A 21,431-nucleotide genomic window follows, 5' to 3' on the forward strand; every position below is an offset into this window, starting at 1 on the left:
TGTTTGCAAGTGGCTTGAGTCTTCTTATTCTCCTCGATGTTTCTAAAATCATATTTCTTCCTAAGGGTTTTGTTAGAGGAACTATTAGAGTTCGTTCTAACTTCACATAATCAATGGAAATAGTTCCTCTTTAGTAATTGCTTCACCAAATTGTGTCTCAATTGTATATGTCTAATATTTCTATTATAATTATTGTCGATTGACAATCACAATGCATTAACATCAATGAGGTTGGTTTCGTTCCTAGTGTAATGTTTGCTAAGAAGTTTTTCAACTACTAAGTCTCACTACAAGCCATTTCGAGAGCAGCAAACTCAAATTCCATAATTGATTTTGCAATAATGATTTGTTTGTCTAATCTCTATGTAATCGTACCACCCCCAAGTGTGAATACATAACCAATGGACTTTGTCTCGTCTGTATCAAAGATCTAGTTAGCATCACTGTATCCCTCTAGTACAAGTGCATCCCAATGTTCTTAATTTGGACATTAAGTGTACCTACTTAATCTACCTACTGCATAAAAAATATAAAGTCTCAAAAAGTTCATCAAATGTAATAAGCTCTCAATTATCTGGGCATACTAAGGTTGAGAGATAAATTCTCCTTTATTTTTCATTTATTTAGAATTAATATCATAAAGAGTACTCACTGGTTTGAAGTCATAATACCCAAACTTCTTAAGAACTTTCTCAATGTATTGTTCTTGGGATAACAATATATTATCTCTCTTCCTTTTGATTCTAACACCTAAAATTACATTGGCTTGACCAATCTCTTTTATTTCAAAATTTGATCCTAGAAACAATTTAGTTCTAGCGACAATCTCATTGTAAGTTCCAAAGATTAACATATCTTCCACATACAAACATATAATGACACAATCATCATTTTCATATTTAGAGTACACACATTTATCAACATCATTAGGTGAAAATTCATCACAAAGCAATACATAGTCAAGTTTTTCATGTCATTGTCTTGGTGTTTGTTTCAACCCATATAAAGATTTTAAAAGTTTGCATACTTTATTTTCTTGACCAAGTACAACACACCCTTCAGGTTGAGTCATAGATTTCCTCCTCCAAATCACTATTCAAAAAGGCACTTTTAACATCCATTTGGTGTATCACTAGCTTATGGATAACTTCTAGAGCTAACAATACTCTAATAAAGGAAACCTTAGTCACTAGGGCAAAAGTATCTAAGTAATCTATGTTGGATTTTTGAGTGAAGTCTTTTTCTACTAATCTTGCCTTATACTTCTTTATAAATCCATCAAGGTGATAATTTTTTCTTAACGATCCACTTACAACCAATGAGTTTTGTTCCTTTATGAAAATCTACTAAGATCCAAGTACTATTTTTATGAATTGATTTAATTTCAGTCCTAATGACCTTATCCCACAGTTTTGCATCAAGAACACTAGTAGCCTCTACAAAGTTAGTTGGATCATTATCAACAAGATAAGTATAAAAATCATTACCAAAATAAGTTTCCTTCCTTTTTCTTTTACTTCTTCTCAAATTCTCACACAAGGCATCACTATTATTATTAATAGGTTTAGATGTCTCACTAATCTTTAAGGGAAAAACATGTTAAAAAACTCAACATTTTTCGTCTCTACTCAATCACATCACTTTTAAGAATAAGAAACCTATATACAACATTATGTTCAACATAACCTAAGAACATACAATCAAAAGTTTTGGAACCTATTTTCCGTTTCTTAAGATTGAGTAACATAACCTTAGTTAGGCGCCCCCACACTCTTAAATATTTAAGATTAGGTTGATAACCTCTCGACAACTCATAGGGAGTTTTACCAGTTTTCATATGAAGTATCCTACTTAGTAAAAGACATGAAGTATCCAGTTTTACCAGTTTTCTTAAGAGTTTTATTCTTTCTATCAACAACTCCATTAGACTCAGGTGAATATCATGGGGTTACCTCATGGATAATACCTTCTCTAACACAATAGTCATTAAACAATACATATTCACCACTTGTATCTCATATAATCCTCTTAATTTTCTTATTCAATTTATTTTCTACTTCTACTTTATAAGTTAAAAACACATCAAAGGCTTCATTCTTATGTTTCATTAAGTACACTTTAATGTATATAAAATTATCATATATAAAGGTTATAAAATAATTTTTACTATCTCTAAACATGATTTATTTTAAATCAGCTACATCAATATGAATTAGTTTTAACAATTCAGTTTGACTATCTACAGGATAACAAGTTTTCTTTGTTATTTTAGATTCCACACATATATACATTTACTACTTTATTTATCATACATATTAATTAATCTTAATCATTGTAATTTCAAAATATACGAGGAATTTATATGTTCTAGTCTAGCATGCCACTTATCATACAAGTAAACAATGTAAGTAGAAAAACTTAATTCGTTAATAATTTCAAAAATATTGAATATAAAGAGACTTTTATCATAATATCTTTTTCCCACAAAGCATGATTTTTTGTCATAACAATCTTGTGAGATATGACACTTTCACCTTCACTTTTTTCAATAGTGCTATAAAGATTAATTAACTTTGATAGAGGGCACATGCAACACATCACTAAAGGCCACATTGTTCCCAAACGTGCCCTAAAACCACCGAGGTAAACATGTTTTTCTCCATCTCTTACACTAGTGTAGGAGGTAAAAACACTTTTGTTTGCAGAAATATGTCTGGTAGCATCAGAGTCTACCACCTGTTTGCTAACATTGGTAATCATATTTACTTATGAAACGATCGCAACAATAGTATATTCTCCTTCGACTATATTTGTCATAGGAGAATTGTCGTTTCTCGCTCTACGCCTGCACTATGGTGCATGATGGTCCGACTATCCACATACAAAGAAACTTTCCTTCTTTTTAAAGGTGGGGTTAGATCCATTGAAAGAAAAATTCAAAAATTATTTTCCTTTTGTGATTAGGTTTGTGTTCATACCTTTTGAAAGCATATTTGACTTATACCATATTTGCTTTTGTAGACAAAGTTTTGGCCCTTGTAGTAGCACACTCTTTTCTATTGGTATCTTCAATAGTAATGTGGGTAATGACAATTGGAAACAACATTTTCTTGTATTTGTGTTTCAGTTGTTGTTTGTAGTCAGTCTAGGAATGCGACAATTTCTCGATGACAAGCTCTGAAACAAACTCATCGTGTAGAAGTATGTTCTCTGCTTTGATCTCTTCAAGCAACTTTTGATACTCGTTGATTTGAATTTATGTCCTTATCTTCAATCATCTCTCAGTAGTAGTAGTTTCTTATGACAAATCTTTGTCTGACAACATCTTCAACAATATATTTGAGAATCAACGAATCCCAAATGTTTTTCGCTTCCTTAGAAGAATAGTACACATCAAACAAGTCATTAGAAAGTTCACTGAGTAAAGTATGTTGACATAGTCTATTCGCATGAATCTTCAACTTGTTTTGAATTTGAGGGTATATTGGAGTTGAGTTTTGGAGATGAGAGAGCAGTAGCAAGTCCATATATGTGTAAAAGGTTAGACACATCTTCTTGCCAGCGCTAAAAGTTCTACCTAAAGAAGACCTCAATTTTTGACACATCGTGAAACGATTTCTCAAAGACCATATGAGTTTTGAAAACAATGTTTTGATTCTCTGGAATTAGGTTGTTGATGTCAGTCATAAGTTCTTAAGATTGTTGTAAAATGCTGACAAAATCACGAACAAAAATTTTCTAAGACGTGTAGATCCATTGTCCTTAAGGACTTATTCATGATATGTTGCATAAGTCTCCTAAGATATAACAGGAACTTTCTAAAAATATTTGAGGATATCATAACTAGCAAAGAACTCTGAAAAGAGTAAATACTCGGCATAATATAGGAAAAATAAATCAAAGAAGAGAGAACAAAGAGAAATAAGAGGCAGAGCTTGAGGAAGGTCTGATTATGAGAGGGAGAGTTCGAAAGTGTGTTTCGTGCTCTTAGAAAAAGCACAACATCCTTATTTATAGATGTTCAGAGACCGACTAAGGACAATGTGTGAAAGATATCCTGCACCTTTGCAGCACAAGTCGAGTAACGACTCTCACCTTTCCTACAGATGCAACTTTTTGAGTCTTGCAGAAAAAGAGATCGACCAAACTTGTTACAATGACTAATAAATAGGACCAACCAACACAAGCTTGGTCAATCTAAACTCGACCAACAAAGCTCAGTCTATACAAAAAATTTCACCAATATGAGTTCGACTAACATCAACCTGACCATCATAAATGCAATTACATAAACTTGACCAACACGAACTCAACTAATATAGCTTGGCAATACAAACTTGACCAATACAAATTCAACAAACACGAACTCGAACATAAACCACAAGAGAACAAGAATTTTGCAATATATATAAAACGCATGTTTTATAACATATATTTTGGTAGCATACATGTGCATTTCCAAACTCCAACATAGAAAGTATTTGTTTTTATGATAAGTAAGAATTGCTGGGTTAATTCTTTAATCTGGGTCAAGACGTTGAATGTTGTTTAGTTGTGTTGAAAGAAGTTTTCAAGGAACAGTAGATGCAGCATTTTGCTATGATTTTTTTCTGGGATAATTTGTTTAATTTGTTCTTTCAAATGGAATTGTCATATTTTATAAATTCTAACCTCATGTCACTTGTCGAAATGGCTTATAAATATATTTTATAAATATATTTAAAAGATCTCTAGCAATGATTTTCAATGAAGTTTTGTCTCCCTTCCAGTCATTTTGATTTTGATAAATTAAGATTAATACGAAGTTGGATCCATATGAACTAAATGTCTTATTAATGAATTATAATAAATTTATTATAATTCGAGTTATAATAAATTATCATATTATAAATCTATTTACTTTTATATGATGATAAGTGGAAGGAGATGTGTTTTATTGTAGACCGTTTGATGGATGAATGTTTTCAAAGATATTACTCTCTAGAGTGAGTTCAAAAAGAAAAGGAAAAAAGAAAACGTGAAATTGAATAGTATCTTCTTTGGTTTGCTGCAAACCCCAAACGGAAATGCTCCTCTGTTACTCTCTTCATCTCCCAATAGTATCTTCTTACTCACACAAATCAACCAGCGCTCCCAACACCGGCGGTTACATAAAGTTCCAAACCAGGTACCGCGAAAACCTCCGATACCTTCGAACGTTGACCATAATCGACCCCAAAACCAAACCGGAGGACCTCCCTCTCCCCAACGATGTCGACCACATCCTCCGCACTCTCACGTTCCTCAAGTCACGTTCCTTCTCCGACGCCGACATCCCCCGCCTCAACTACCTCACCCCTCAGCTCTTCTCCACCGCTGTCGTCCCCTCCGACGTCGCCGCCGTGTTCTCATTCCTGGCCGACGAACTTCCGGCCACCGCGTCGGAGTCTCGCTATCTCATCCTCCGATGCCCCAAGCTGCTCTTCTCCCACGTCGACCTCTGCCTCCGACCCACGCTCCAATTTCTCCGCCAGGTCCGCACTCATGGATTTCATTTTCTTATTTTATTTTAAATTATATATTTTTCTTGCATAAAAATACGGGATTTTTTAATTCAATAATATAAATAATTCAATGTTTAAAGAATTATAGAGTGCTTTGAATTTATTGTGGTGTATTTTTATACGGTTAATGATTAACCATTATCTTATTTGTATATCTTTTAAAAGTAATTATTATAAATATTGAAAGTATGATTGGATGTCATTATGTTAGGACTTCAGTTTTAATGTATTACTCAGTTAGAAACTCTAAAGTAACTATTATAAAAAAAATACAACTTTAATATTTTTATTTTTTAATCTAAAGTTGTAATATATATATATATATATATATATATATATATATATATATATATATATATATATATAGAAGTTTAGGTATTTAATAAATATAAAAAAAAGTAATGCAAATGCTGTAAAAGTTGAGACTAAACTAAAACTAATAATTTATGGAAGAACTAAAAAACGATAAAGTCATATTTGCATGTTTTAATGAATATGTTTTAAATTATTTATTTATCATTTTCTTCTTTTGAATTAGCATTTTTTGTTCTTTTGATAAAGATAAATGAAATCATTTTAAAAAACTCACTGTAAATGAACTATAATGATATGTAGTTTGCTTATTTTTCGAGGAAAAAAGGAAAACTGATAGTTTGATTAGTGTTGTTTAGATTGGCATCCAGGGGCTGAACAAGCCCACTACGCGGAACGCGCACTTACTGAACACGCGGGTGGATAAGCTGCACGCGAAGGTTGAGTTCTTGCAGGAATTAGGGTTTGAGTACGAGGAGGCACTGAAAGCATGTGCCAGGGTGCCGGCCATTTTTGGGTATGACGTAGGGAACAATCTATGGCCAAAGTATGTGTATCTTGTGAAGGAAATGGAGAGGGATTTGGAGGAGTTGAAGAAGTTTCCTCAGTACTTTGGGTTCAGTTTGAAGGAGAGAATTGTGCCAAGGCACTTGCATTTGAAGGAGAGGGGTGTTAGCATTCCCTTGAACAGAATGTTGATGTGGGGTGATGAAAAGTTTTACAAGAATTGGAAGTGATACTCTTCTATTTCCTCATACATAAATCATCCACCACGTCTTTTTTAATGTTCTTCAATCTTCTAAAATCTTATACTATCTTAGTAACTAACAACCTTAGGACCAGACTGTATTATGACATATTTTACTATACTCATTACAAGTATACTTTTTCTTTATCTTTTTAAAGTTATTTTAAGAACAAAACCATGTTGGACAAAAGAATCTTTTAAAAACAAAAACCATGATAAAGAAAATTTCAAAACCAACAATATTTTAGATATATACTAATTGACTCTCGGTGAATGGATAAACTTGAGATTGGTACAATTATTAACTAATCCAATTCATCAGCAGCAAAACTTTATTAATAAATTGAGTTCAACAACTATCAATTAGTTAATAAAGTGATAATTGATAAACTTTACCATAAACAACCTAATGAGATTTTCTTTGAGCTTATCTACCAAATTAAGTGTTTATATAATTCATACATGAATTTGAAGTTTTTAAAAAATCTTAGAAGAGCTAATTTATTTAATTTAAAGTGCCTCTCTTCTTCATGTTTTTGGGAATCTGGTGTTTTAAAAATTATTTGGACAAAAGTAACCTTATCAAGGTTTCAATATCCCAATTCATGTCCATTCTTAAAACTTTAGAACTCTAAAACTTCAGAGTGACTATCCCATGCTACCCAAAATAATAGCTACAAAATACACTACACGAGCCGATCCGGGCAATTGGAAATTATAAAATAACCGCAACTTCATTTTTTGTGCGAAATGCAAACTCCTCATAGACCCCTGTGATATTCCAACAGAATAAGCAAAATGTCAGAATAAATAGAAAGCAACACAATCATGTAAAATGTGAACATCACAAAGACCAAAGTGGTAAGCATTTAAGCAAAGGGAATAAAGTGGAATAAAATCCAGATGTTAGTCTGATACAATATAATATGCCTTTGCTCAAAATAAAGTTCTCACGTGGCCACCTATATTATTGTATGCCACACAATAACATTTTCAGTTCCAAAGTCAATGACGCCAACTTGAAATCATGACAGAAACAAAATCACTAGCATGAGTGGATACAGACAACCAATAAATGCTTTTTACATTTGATAACAAATTAATCCGTCCAAGAGACTAGAAGTTGCATCTGGTTAGGAAGATGGACATATTCAAGATTTTTCATGTAGGATACCATTACGTCCAAACTTCAAACTAACAAGAGAACAAAACAACCGATCCCAAATTAATATCTTCAAGTTTAAAGATTGCAGGCCAATTGATCTCTTATGCAAAACTATATATATCACTACGTTTACAGAGTAGGCAAGTCCACGTAACAGGGTAAAATCCATCTTATTTTTTATTATTTTACAATGACATAAAGTCATTATTTGTAAATAGTGGCCCTTTATAATCCTTTTCAGCGAAGGTTATGTGTGGTTTGTGCTAGTGTCTTACATTTTGGAGTTCATGTCGTTGAGGGAAATTCATTGCAATTTACCTAAACATCATGTATTTAAAATATTACTTGAAAACAATGTGATGTAAAGTTAAGGTGCAGATTTTAGTAATACTCTAATAAAGGAGAAAATTTTAGTCTTTTATATAAGCGCTAAATACCTGACTTTCTTGAGCAAAATGGCTTTAAGTTTCCTAGCATAATCCTCAGATCGAAGCCTTCGCTCCAAGTTCTTTTGGGCTAAAACGCGCTTCTCAGAGTTTTTGATATGGAACCTTTGCTCCTGCTTTATCATCCTCTCGATCCCACTTCCTTGCATCTTACGCTGCATCAATCCCAATGCCATTTCCAAGTTCCCATTTAGGACCCTAACTCGTATGCCTCTGCATTGTTGAAGCTGCTGCATTTGATGATGCCCAATTTTGAAGGGTTCAGTTGTGAAACCTGAAGTTCCGAATAAGCTTGATAAGCGCCTTGCCACAGAGTTCATATCTTGGAGATATAAATGTGGTTACTCCTTCTCTTCCTTTGACAAGCACTAGTAAAAAGCAAGGAGAAAAAATTATTTCAATTAGAGAAAAAAAAAACTAGTTGTATTGTTGTTGGCACAGCATCATGCATAAAAAAAAAGAGATCAATTGTAAATTTTACTTTTTATAAATTTTTTGGAACTCTTGAATATCTTGGGGTTAGGGGTTAAGGTAAACAAAACAAAAGAGGGAAAAGGTAACTTACAAATTTAAGGTTGAAGGTGAGCGAGGACAGAGGACGGCAAAATGATAAAGAACGGTAGCAGAATTCCGATCCTAATCTCTCAGCTACGAGACTTTGTTCGGACTCTACTTCTTCTCTCTCTCTCTCTACGACCCCCTAACAAAGAAGATCTAATTGAAAATAAAACCCTAATTTTCAAAAGAAGGAAGGAAGGGTCCAAAAGTGAAAATTGAAAAGGTAAAAAAAGTAAAAGAAATTTGTAGAAGCGGGAGACAAAGGAAAAGCACAGGGAGAGGGTGAGAATCAAATAGGGGTAAAAGAAAAGCAAAATCCTTTCATGTTAGTTATTAATGTTTGGAACAGATCCTAAGGAATTTTTTAATTTAATTTTAATGGATGCTAATTAATATATGATGAATTAATATTTCTGTATATAAATTATATATTATAACTAAAATTTCATTTCATCATCACAAGGCTTTCAAGTCTGCAAAAGTGTAACCTTGAACCATAGACATGTCATATGACCGCGACCAATCACGTACATATTCCTAGACTCTTTTACTTTGCAATTGTATGACACGTCAAAATCCTAAAGATGAATAGCCATCGTTTATACTTTAATCACATATAGGTATTACCTAGGTTAGATGCGGGCCATTTGGCAAACCAAAACTTTGTTACCAGAAAATAGGGACGATGTCATATAGTGTGTGCATAATCAAAATTTATTTAACATGGTTGGAAAAGATGAATATATAATAGCTAGAGCAGATAAGGAGTTGGTATCATGTTGGAGGTGGTATCTTGCGCTTAAAAATGGACTGAATTGTGATACCATTGTAACTAAAACAAATTTGTAGAACAGTACTTTGTTTGTGACTAACAAGGTTAAGGAAATGAAGGAAAGAGGAAAAGGGTCAGTGATGTTGTCTGCCAAGTGATCAACAATGGCCCTACATTGTCGCCTACACAATTCATTATTCCAAATTTCCTCATTTCTTTATTCATTAATATTACTTAGAAAATTCTAAAATTCAGAGACCATTAACAACTAATGGGTTCAACTTCCTTACGGAATTTAGAGAGGCTAAATAATAATGGAGGCTACACAAAAATTATGAATTTAAGAAATGTTAAATTTAATGAGGAAATTTTAAGTTTAAGAAACTGTTAATATTCAATTCAAAACAATACTGAAGGGGCATGGTCCCTGATTGTCGGGGGAAATTTTCCAATTCATCATTTAAGAAATGTGTAAGAAACATACCAAGTTGATCGCCAACATTAAATGTCTGGCCTGAAACCCAAGACTTAAAGTCTGTGGATGCATCCCAACCTTGGCTTCCACCAACTACATGCCGTCCTGCCATGACTTCATTTGTGATCAAAGCAGCAATAAGTGCCAAGAAAATTGTGTTCTTGCGCCACATTTCTCTCTCCTTTTTGGGTCTCTACTTTCTATGTTTCTTTTGCTATTTTTGTTATGTTTGAGCTTGTTGTAATCCATTAACAATCGGTGAAAATCTATACCCCCACCACTAAAAATTTCAACACATGATATTATGACGTTATTTCGTTATCTTATGTGTGTCAAAATAATGTCATATCATATGTAAACATGTCAGAAAATATAAAGAATGTTTCCTTCTAACTGGCTCATCATAGATTGACCATCTTGGGGTCTCTGGGGCAAAAAATAGCAAAGCACTTTTGTGTAGTTTCCTAGTTTCAAGTGTTTGCATTAGCCGCCAAGTAAACTCTTGTGAGCAGAAGTTGTGAAACCTTTGCGTTCAAACGAAGTTAGCATGAATCATCTCAATGGGTAGTTTGGAAGCCCAAATTTTAAATTATATGACAGATAATGGCACAACAAGAGAGCAAAGAAACAAAAAGAAATCAACATACATCTAGAAAACTAGAACCAAACAAGGTTATGGTCAGGAGCAGGTGTTTTTACACCTGAGGTAGTAAATTAGTGGATCAGGTAAATAAATTACTCACCTGATTTTCTTTTGTTACAAGTTTTTGGTTAATTGTGGCTGTTGAGATTAGTTGGTTAACTTGGTGTTGTTAATTACTAATTCAATGAGCTCTATAAATAGAGCATGTATCAAACTCACTGGTATCTTTTTTCATTCAATCAGTACAGTGAGTTACTTCTATGAAAGTCTTTTCATGTTCTTTGCGCTCAGTAACTTTTGGCCTCAACAAATTGGGATCGAATGCATCTCATCTATAAATTATGATATCTTCAAGGCATAGAAGAAAAAGTGGCACTGAGGAAGAAATAAAGCAATTGAAATCTTGATGGCCTTAAGAATAAGGAAAATAGTTAAGAAACCAACATCTAAAAGAAAGGCTGGCATCTATATCATTATTTTGAATCCATCTTATTTATTAACTTGATGGGTCCTTATGTTGAAGGCATCTAACCAAATGACTGTCCCAGAGAAAATATCAGTAAATATGAATACATAACTCATAATGATAAACTGATATTTGACAGACTAGATTTTCAAACGAGCTTCAATTACAAAAACAGAGTAAGTGTGTATATTTCATCTGAAATATTTATAGTATTGCGATCATTCAATGAATATTTATATATTTAGAACCTTCCCTCTCATAGATAGTTCAGGCCAGTAGCCAATTTCTTCTGTAACCCACTACTATTGTAAATACACTCTCACACTTCTGAAACCTCAGTTATGCTAAAACCCACACAGAATCCCAATTACCATTACTAGTTGGGTCTTGATGATGATCTTATCGTATCCAATAAATAATTAATAATAGTAAATGTTTTTCATTAAAAATGATACTGAACAGAACTAATAATGTTTTTTTTTATGGCACAAACACAATTAATCTATCGTTATAAAAGGGATTAGTACAAGACAAAAGATTAGAGTTTGAAACCACAACAAAGAAAGACACCGTTTACTGACAAACCAAACCACCTTCAGGTCGAGTGGAATGGATTTTATTCTCTCTCTGTTGAATTGAACTCCTCTTTTTTTCTCACAAGTCACCACTCACTCACTCTTCTCTGTTATGTTTTTCTACACTGCCACAACTATTTTAAACAACAAAGGAATTCTTCTTCACCATCTACCCAAAACAATCAATTGCAAATTCCCAACCACTAGAAATCTATAACACAATACCCAATGCAAAAAGGGAATCCAAACGAAATGGAGAAGAAACCTAACCTTTTTCTGGAAGCAAAGCAAAGATCTGATCTCCTTCTAATCCGAGCTCCAAGTGCAGCGATGCGGCGGTGCGGAGGTGAGGTGGCGCGGGGTTGAGGCGGTAATGCGCGGTGAGCGTTGATGTGGAGCGTAGGGTTTAGAACAAAGAACGAAGAGAAAGAGGGAAAAAAATAAAACAAAAATTTATTAAAATTATTTGTTTATAAAAAATATTTAATTATATTTATTTACTGAGGTTTAAAACAAAACTAAAAGCATTTTTCTGGAGTTTACAAGTAAACCTTTGAAATTTAACCCAACTTAACAAACCTCCCTTAAATCTATTACTGGTAAATAACCTCTATTAAATATAATATTTTTTTAGTGTTAAATAAATTCATAAATCAAGTGCAGGAGTAAAAAACGGTATATTCTTTTAAGAAATGTTTTTTAATGTTTTTGAAACCAAACAATCTTCTAAGTTTATGATTTTATTAAGGCTAAAATAATTTTATCAGGTCAACTTTTCCTTCAAAAAAGAATTAAATATGTTTTTAGTCCCTAAACTATTGGCCGTTTCTGGTTTTCGTCCCTCTTCCAAACTAAGGTACAATTTAGTCCTCATTCTTTAGAAAAACGTTCGTTTTAGTCCTCAAAATTTTGTTTTTAGTCCTTGTTTTAGTCCTCAAAACGTTCGTTTTTTCGACTAAAACGAACGTTTTTTAAAGATTGAGGACCAAATTGTACCTTAGTTTGGAAGAGGGACGAAAACCAGAAACGGTCAATAGTTTAGGGACTAAAAACATATTTAACCCTTAAAAAAAAATACAATTCTGAAAATTAATGAATTAATTATTTTTATAAAAGAATGCTGAAAATGCACAAAAAGCAAGGGTGCAAGCAGCAGCCCATCTAAGAAGGACCGTAAGAAGTCCAAAAGGAAACAAAGAGGCCCAGTTTGATGAAAAGCCCAGCTTAAAGATAAAGAATATAGCCACAAAAATATATATTTTCATTCCAATCCTTGAGACAGAGACATAGAATATTATTAATTTTTCTGAAAAGACCCTGAAGATGATTTTTTTTAGCAAAGATAAATGAGAAGTGATTTATTTTTTGATGACGAAATATTGTGGTTGGGAAAGTTTGGTAAAGATGGAAAGGTTTAGAGCAGTTGAAAGAAGATTCGAATAGGCATTGTAAACCTAACAAAAGGAAAGTGAAGATGAGAAAATGAAGGTAGAAAAGGTGTTGGAGACAATGGGACCCACGTTATATGTGATGCTTCACTCCATCATGATTAGATCTTGGAAGACTTTGAAAACGATCCAAGAGCCATGATTGCTGCATGGAATTCAGCACACATATACCATTCCATCATACCACTGCTTCAAAACTTCTCTATTCCTAACCCTCCTTTTCGACTATTATTTATTACACTTTTGAACTTTATATTTTGAAATCATGACTTTTTCTGACCCTCTCGCTTTGCTTTATTCTTCCCATTCCCGTTTTCTCCTTTTTTTTTTTTTTTTCTCTCTTCAACTCCCACACCGCTCACTTCACACTTACACTGTAAACCCCTGCAATTTAATCAATCAAAAAAAATTATTAGTATAAATTTTAAATTTAATATTATAAAAACAACTTCATTTTCTCCTTTTTTTTTTGCCTTCAATAAAATATTGATACTTTTGTTTTATTTTACCCATTTCTTTTCCATATCACGATCAAATTAATTAAAATTTATATAAAAAAATAAGAGTATTTTACCGTGATAAAATAAAACCAAACTTTTTCAAATCAGAGTGTTAAAAAGGAAAAAGAAAATATTTAAGAAAATAATTTGTTCTAGAGAGAAATGAGGTCCATGACCATGATTGAGTATTCTGGTAGGTCACATTTTGCCAACGGATCAATGTTATTTATCCGTACGAAAAAACCCTCAGTGATTGCATCTAATTATGGCGTAAATGATTTCAACATGGTTCACTGCCTAAATCTGTTTAAGTTTAATTTATTTACGCGAACTAATTTATAAACTTGATTTTTATAAAATTTGTCGAATACATTTTAAGCAATTTTAAGGTTTATTGTTTTATTATTTAATATGCCAAATTGGGGATTTGATCATATTTTTTTGGATAAAATTACAATTTATCAAGCACTTTTCTCATATAAAGTTTTGCATGGGAGTATTAATTGCTATAGATAAAAGGTATAATAAGTATAACTTAACAAGGATCGAATTCTCAGGCACATTTGCTCCTATTAAATAAATATTATCAGTATCAAGAATGTTATTAGAGGATTAGTTTGTTAATATTATCAGTATAATTAAAAATAATAACTAAAGAAGGTCTTCAGTCCATGGCATTGGACTGGAATATCCAGAATCATTAAGTAATCTGTACATATATACTTTTTAATAAATATTTTTTTAAAACTAAAATAATTGAATTAACCGAAATAACACATAAGCATATAGCACCTTTCATAATTATTTTAATTTTATCCACCAAACCCATAAACTGTGGATGTTTCCACTATCTTAATTCTTTACTGCTGTCGAATCCTAACCTCCCATTGTCTATGCGTATGAACAAAGCATAACTCAACCTCCCACATACCTACTTCACAAAAAATGCTTGGTACATCTAATATAGATTTCAACGTGTGAAATTTGAAGAATAAAAGTTATGATATCAGTCATTCGTAAAATTATTTAAACTTTAATTCTTTAAATAAATAATTTAAGTCTATTTTCACTATCAATCCCTTAACTAATGGAGGTGTTGAAGAATTACAAGTTGACCAAATTTAGGCTGATGTGAAAGATCTATGGGTATGGGAACCTAATAACAAGACGTGTATAAAGTTATTTGGGAGTTGAAAGCTTTTATCTATGGAGGTTCATGAAAAATAGGTAAGCAATGATCGTGTTGTATTCTCTCGTGTATTTTGGATGTGAAAATAATTATTAAAATAAATATCAATAACTTTTACAATTTTATTTTAAATATTTTTTATTTATTTTGCAGCTAATTTTTTTTATCATAGATCATTATTTTAGTTTAAGTTAACTTTTAAAAAAAATTGAATAAAATATCAAAATTTGAAAAAATATCACTTAAACGGTAAAAGTGATAAAATGATTATTTTATTTTTAAAAAATTATTTATTAAAAAGTAAAATTGAAAAAAATGTGTAAATATATAAGTCAATTATAACTTTAATAGGATATTCAAGTGTCAATTGTCCTTTTGAGTATATAACTATTCTTGAGCATGAATATAATCCACAAATTTTGGCACGTAATGCATACATGCTTTTATTAATTGTTTTTGTATATTTGAACAGTCTAAGAAATTATATATGAAAAAATATATAAAAATGAAAATATCTTGATATAGAGATAGAAAGAGTGGATAATTAATGGACATTATTAGAGTAAACAAAAATAAAATGATGCATAAGAGAAATCGAAAGAGATAGAGAGAGGAAGTTGATGGGAAGACCATAGCTGTAGGAGGGACCACTATATGGATAACGCTTTTTAAAACGTATCTTCATCAACTTCAGTGACACACTGTTTCTTTCCTATTTTTAACACCAAAAACCATTCAGATTTCTCATTAACTTCTCTCACCTCAATACTTAGAGAGAGAAACAAAACTTACTTTTTTTCCAAACATATTAATAGTTTTATTAATAAATAAAAAATACTTCATTTTTAAGTTTGTTTTAAGTGAATGGCTGCTGGTATAAAGTCGTAATCAAAATGTACTCTAATCATACTCTTAAAAGTTAAAAAGGTTAAGCTTTTATTAATAGTTCTAGTTCTATTTATCAATTTGAAAAGTATAAAAAATAGTTAATTTTGAATGTAAAAACCATATATATATATCTAAGAATAAAAAATTGATGTTTAAGTCAATAAGCTAAATATAACAATGATATGTTGAATTTTTATTTTATTTTATATAGTGAATGTTTTAGTGAAACATAAAATAAAATAGATCACGTGCTCTTAGGATGCTAATAATTTTGTATGTTTTTTCTAATAATTAATGTAAACTATCTTACATACATAATCAGAGGTGTTGATACGTAAGTTAGGTCAAGTTGACTTAATTGAGAACATTAAAAATATATTTAAGATTATGAAATAGTTTATCGTTTAAACTTAGCGTATTAACATTTAAATTAACTGAAATAATCTTTAACTGTTATATGAAGTCTTGTATTTTTTTTTTGTTTCGGTTATAATATATAGTTGGTCTTGAAAGGGATCCAAAGAATATATAGGATTTTAAAGTTGAAAGAAATTCCTTAAAAAGAAGAAAAGATAAGTTAGAAGAGAAAGAAGCAGAAGAAAATGGTAGAGGTGAAGGTGACATGAGTGACTCTTTTCAAGGGGCAAAGAAAGTTAGATTAAGTCAATAATGGAAAAGAAAGAAACATTGGAAACACTATTTTCAATTTTCTTCTCATACCTTCTCGCATTCTTTTTTCTAATAATAAAATTCTTTTCACCATAACATTATTTTTTATATTTTATTTTTCATCATGTCATTTATTTTACTTCCCATGCAAATATTACTATAACATTTTATTGTAGAAATGGTATTTCGTTATTCTCAAGGGTCAATCTAATTTAATGTTCTTTATTTTCTTAAAAATAAGCGGGAGAATTAGACATATAAAAGCTATATTGTTTAATTTAAATAGGAGGAATTCCATAATTTATTTGAAGGGAGGGGCTGATGTGGTATATGTTGGGGTTGGGTATAGTTTAGATTAATGAATTTATATTGTAAATATGTTTTTATTCTGTCAGAAACTGCTGTTAATATTATTTTAAAAATGGTTATCTTAAATGAATAAATTTAATATACTCTATGATCCAAAAATGGTTGTACTAGCAGTCTATTTTATCAATCTTTTTATTAGATTTGTTTTTTACTGACTAGTACTTATTAATTATATATTCATTCTGAAATTTATAAATATAGGTTTAAAATAAAAAAATAAGTGATTGTATTTATTATGTATTTAATATTATAATTATGAAATTAAAATTGACTTTAACATCACAACATCTTCTACAAGTGTTTTTCGAATAGTATTGGACGAATGACCATTATAATCAGAACTGAAGGACAACTATGAAATCTTTTAGATTGTTGTATAGATCTTGGACATTGACCTTAACCCTACAATTTGAAACACTTCTAAATACGTATGGATATAAATTGAGGTAAGATTTGATATATTTTTAAATTTAAACATATTTAACTATGCTCTTAATGCAAATTGAAATGTGGATCATACACTTTTTTAATGCAAACTGAAATGTGATCATACACTTTTTTTTTTTAGGTTATAGCATAGTGTCACATATTGACTATAGAAAAAATATATGAAGAATGATAGACTACTAACTATGAAGCAAATATTATATCATGACACAAAAAGATAAGATTTTGAAAGGATAGATAATTGGGAAGAAGATAATTAGCATATGCATTCTCGAGACTATATTTTATCTTTATCGAAAATTTAATGATAGAGTCTTAGGAAGATGGAATTATAATCTTTGAAAATGATGTTTGGATTGGAAAAGAGAATAGTTCGAATAAGAAAATTCACAATTTGAGATGTTAATGAATGAATTATATAGAGAATCTCGTATTACTTACTATATATTTTTATATTTATAAATAAGAAAAATTGTTATAGTTTTTTTTCATTCTTTATTAATTATTGTAATTATGAAAGTTTAGGTCTAACATTTACACCGTTTTATATTTTAAATTATTCTCCATTTTCTACCTATAACCTTGGACCTTTTTGGTAAGAAATTTTTAACGTACATCCACTCACGATTATTTTTATACTTATTATGTCTCCTTCAGTTTTCTTTCAAAGTATATTAAGCAACACTCAGGTAGTCCTTCTAGGTTGTTTTTCTAGGTTGTCCACTCAAGTCATCTATTCAGGCCGTCCACCCAGGACGACCACCTAGGTTGTCCTCTCATGGCATCCACCCAGACCGTCTATTTATCCAGGTCGTCCTTATGGGTCCATCTAGGCCTAGGTTGTGCCTAATATGACTTAATAATATGGTAAGATTATCAACGGTAATGACTCATTAAGCTCTTAATGCAAATTAAGGAGCGTTACTCCCTCCACCACCACACACTGCTTCCTATACCTCCCTAATTTTTTTTAATTCCAAAAATATCCTTATTTACGTTTACCCAACCTTAATTTTTACTCTCTTATTCACTGAGTTGCACACCACACCCCCACCCCCATCCCAGACTCTTACTTTCTCTCTTCCTCTCTTATTCTCCTTGGTTCGTGCTGGTGCTTGATTGGTGGTGGGTTTCTGCTGTTGCTTGATTCATGGTGGATTCATAGTGCTGTAGAGTTTGGTGCTTCCTTTGTTGTTGTCTCTGATCCAAGTTAGTGATTCTATATGCACCTCTATTTTGTGTTAAACAAAGAAGAAGAGAAACGCCAAAAGTTGCAACGGATATGGGACATCCGTTGAGCCTTCAACGAATCTCGATATCCGTGGATGAATCTCAAGATCTGTTGAAGACTTAACGAATGTCCCATATCTGTTGAAGCCTTTCAACGTTTTGGGTGTTTTCCTCCGTTGACGGTCCAACGGATCTCTTTGTTGAGACCTTAGAGTTTCATTTTCTTGTTTTTTTAGGTTATTAATTTAATTTATTTCGGTTGTTAATTTTTGTACATTATTTTAATTTAATATTTTCTATATTATTATTTATTTATAAATGAAGTGTTTGTAAAAGGAAAAATAAAAGAAAGCATGGAAAGCTGAACAAATTCTTTTATTTTTTTTACTTTTTAGTTTATTAATTTATTAATTTGTAAATTAATTTTTAGATACTTTTAAAGTTAAGTAATTATATTTTAATTATAATTATATTTTAAGTAAATTATGTATATATAATAAAATTAATTTTGTTTTATTTAATGAATTAATTATTATTAATTTAATTAAAGTTAATTGATTTTGTTTCGAATTGTTTTATTTTTAAAGAAGAACAGTTACAGGGGAAAGAAAAAGAAGAAGAATTTGATTTCCGTTGGAAGTGGTGAAGTGTGAGGGTGCATTCATATATTGGTGGGAATCATTAATGAAGTGGTTGGAAGTTGGAGAAAGTTAAAATTTTTAACCATCACATTAAATATGGAAGGGTAAAAAAAGAATGGGGAGGTGCAGGAAGCACTATGTGGTGGTGGAGGGAGTAACACTCCAAATTAAGGTGTTATTGGGTCGTCATTAGGCCCGTAAAAGATAAAAGTCCATCACAACTAATATAAATAAAAGTCTCAGGTATGACTTTAGGGGATTATGCGCATTATATGTATCACCTATTGTAATAACCGATCGATTATATTACTGACTTGAGCGTCAGAGTGTCTTTTGACAATTACTCACCCACACGACTTTGACAGGTAAGAAGGAGAGCGAACAACGTATGAATGACCACTAAAAAGCTCATTCAACTTTCAAGACATACTTAGAGTAATTTGAATAAGGGACCTCAAATCCAAATATATAACATTATACATATTCTTATTATAAAAATATTTAATTTCTTCTACCAATAGAATTTTAGTTGATTGGATTAGTCACATCACACAACATATTTAGGAAATAGTATTAATACTGATTTTAGTTGTTTTAAAATGACAAAAAAAAATGTTTAGAACTTGAGTGGAATATATTTGAAACAAGAATTTGTAAGAAAAATCTGAAAAACAAACCATTTTATGAATATGAAAACTTGTAATTCATGAATATTTTTAACATTTTTATTTCAATTTCTTTATCTTTTATGAAAATGTTTTTTTTTTGCTTTAAAATAAAATTATTTATTTTAAAACTTTCCTTTCTGCAAATTCAATCAAACAAAATCTAATTCTGTCTATAATCGATTATATATATATATATATATATATATATATATATATATATATATATATATATATATATATATATATATATATATATATATATATGTATATATATATATAATTGTTGAAGTAATTTAATTTTTGCAGTCATCCTCACAAACATTTTCAATCTCTTCAATTAATAAGTTTTTGGATTCATCCATGTCTAAGAATAAGTTTTGGAAAATAAAACTTTTGTGGAGCATGTTAGAGTTATTTAAGTTTTATTTGGATTAGTTTACATAAATCTTTTAAGAGAGAAAAAAATAAAGAATAAAATTTAAATGATATTTTTTTATGAGAACGTATAAATTAATTTCTAAAACATTGTTAGGTTTAAATTTTCGAAAAAAAAAACTTATTTAAACTATATAAGCTCATCTTATCATATGACCAATAAGCTTGTGTTTTTTTTTAATTATATTTTCCAATAATTGTGTAAGAAGTTTTTATCTAAACAAAGTCGAATTAATTCTCATATACTATTAAGCTTGAGTTGTCATTAAAATTAATAAATAGCCTTCTCAAATTAATTATTATATAGTTAAATCAGCACACTTTTTTTATTAAATGACGAGTTCAAAATAAACTCAATAAAAAAAGGGAAATATGTTATAATAACTTCACCCTTTTTTTCTCAGATTAGAAAACGAACCAGATATTCAATACCACACCTATGAACAAAAATCAGACATAAAAGGTGTAGAGAAGTTTCAAATACATATATTACAATGAACATGAGTAAAATCAACATCTGAAATAACATTCTCTTGAAAGAGATTATCGCAAGTAAGAACCTTATCTAGAAGCATTCTTGATGATAAGTTAAACTACCTTTGAAAGGGAAAACACTTCCATATTTATCAAACATAGTATTATCTAAAACATAATTAGCTTGGAGTAAATTATGAGCAGGCAAAAAATCAAGAGAAAATTTAATAGAATACTCACAAAGTCTATGATTTCTCCAAAATCATCCATCAAGAGAGTGACACTAAACTTAGAGTACATGTAACATTCACCCCAAACAAAAATTAATTCCTTCTCCAAATGTAATTCCTGACCACCTAGCTTTCTCCTAACATCTCATATAAAAAATTACAATTCCTTATTAGATAAACCATTTAGGATAAGTTTAACTTAAACAGATACTAATGATTGAAAATATGAGCATAATTATAAATAAAACCAATTCATAGTATAAATGAGTGTGAATCTTATCTTATAATGTTTGATAAGATTAATCAAAGTTAAAAATCTTAATTAATGAAATTTGTAGTGTATTAGAGATATTGTTCCATCTAGTATTGAATTATCCACAATAAACCTCATATATTTTATTAAAAATATAACAAAAACCATTCAACAAAAAATATTTTGATTGAAGGATTTTTTTTTTCTACTTTATTTTGTGATTAATTTTATTTTTTATTCAACAAAATAAGACGTCTCATTCTATAGCGATCTATTATATTATAGCA

At 30.5% G+C, this 21,431-nt stretch overlaps 2 protein-coding genes across 5 annotated transcripts; one reads left to right on the top strand and one right to left on the bottom strand.

Moving 5' to 3' along the window:
- Window positions 1-4,987: 4,987 nt before the first annotated feature.
- On the top strand, window positions 4,988-6,750 carry LOC148199197 (Mitochondrial transcription termination factor family protein). Its single transcript, XM_088113335.1, has 2 exons — window positions 4,988-5,513; window positions 6,215-6,750. Exons 1-2 carry the CDS (start codon window positions 5,067-5,069, stop codon window positions 6,590-6,592), a joined length of 825 nt encoding a protein of 274 aa, XP_087969461.1. The 5' UTR covers window positions 4,988-5,066; the 3' UTR covers window positions 6,593-6,750.
- A 338-nt stretch (window positions 6,751-7,088) lies between these two features.
- LOC124819440 (uncharacterized) lies at window positions 7,089-12,136 on the bottom strand. Of its 4 annotated transcripts, none has more exons than XM_088113339.1 (4): window positions 11,974-12,136; window positions 10,029-10,124; window positions 8,206-8,582; window positions 7,089-7,374 (listed from the first exon to the last, which is right to left on the bottom strand). In XM_088113339.1, exons 3-4 carry the CDS (start codon window positions 8,532-8,534, stop codon window positions 7,365-7,367), a joined length of 339 nt encoding a protein of 112 aa, XP_087969465.1. In that variant the 5' UTR covers window positions 8,535-8,582; window positions 10,029-10,124; window positions 11,974-12,136; the 3' UTR covers window positions 7,089-7,364. The 4 variants fall into 4 exon arrangements, with proteins under 4 accessions (XP_087969465.1, XP_087969463.1, XP_087969464.1 ...); XM_088113337.1 differs by lacking the exon at window positions 10,029-10,124 and adding an exon at window positions 8,780-8,914 and having other exon boundaries at window positions 11,974-12,135; XM_088113338.1 differs by lacking the exon at window positions 10,029-10,124 and adding an exon at window positions 8,780-8,928 and having other exon boundaries at window positions 11,974-12,135.
- Window positions 12,137-21,431: the final 9,295 nt, after the last annotated feature.

This window comes from Vigna umbellata, chromosome 4 (genome assembly GCF_029865625.1).
Source record: "Vigna umbellata cultivar VRB3 chromosome 4, Vumbellata_1.0, whole genome shotgun sequence".
Classification (NCBI taxonomy): Eukaryota; Viridiplantae; Streptophyta; class Magnoliopsida; order Fabales; family Fabaceae; genus Vigna; species Vigna umbellata.

What these genes read in the sequence shown, in the direction of transcription:
- LOC148199197 (XM_088113335.1), top strand. Translation starts at nt 5,067, where the DNA reads ATGCTCCTCTGTTACTCTCTTCATCTCCCAATAGTATCTTCTTACTCA. An exon ending in CGCTCCAATTTCTCCGCCAG is followed by an intron (nt 5,514 to 6,214) that starts GTCCGCACTCAT and finishes AGTGTTGTTTAG; the next exon opens with ATTGGCATCCAGGGGCTGAA.
- LOC124819440 (XM_088113339.1), bottom strand. Translation starts at nt 8,534, where the DNA reads ATGAACTCTGTGGCAAGGCGCTTATCAAGCTTATTCGGAACTTCAGGT.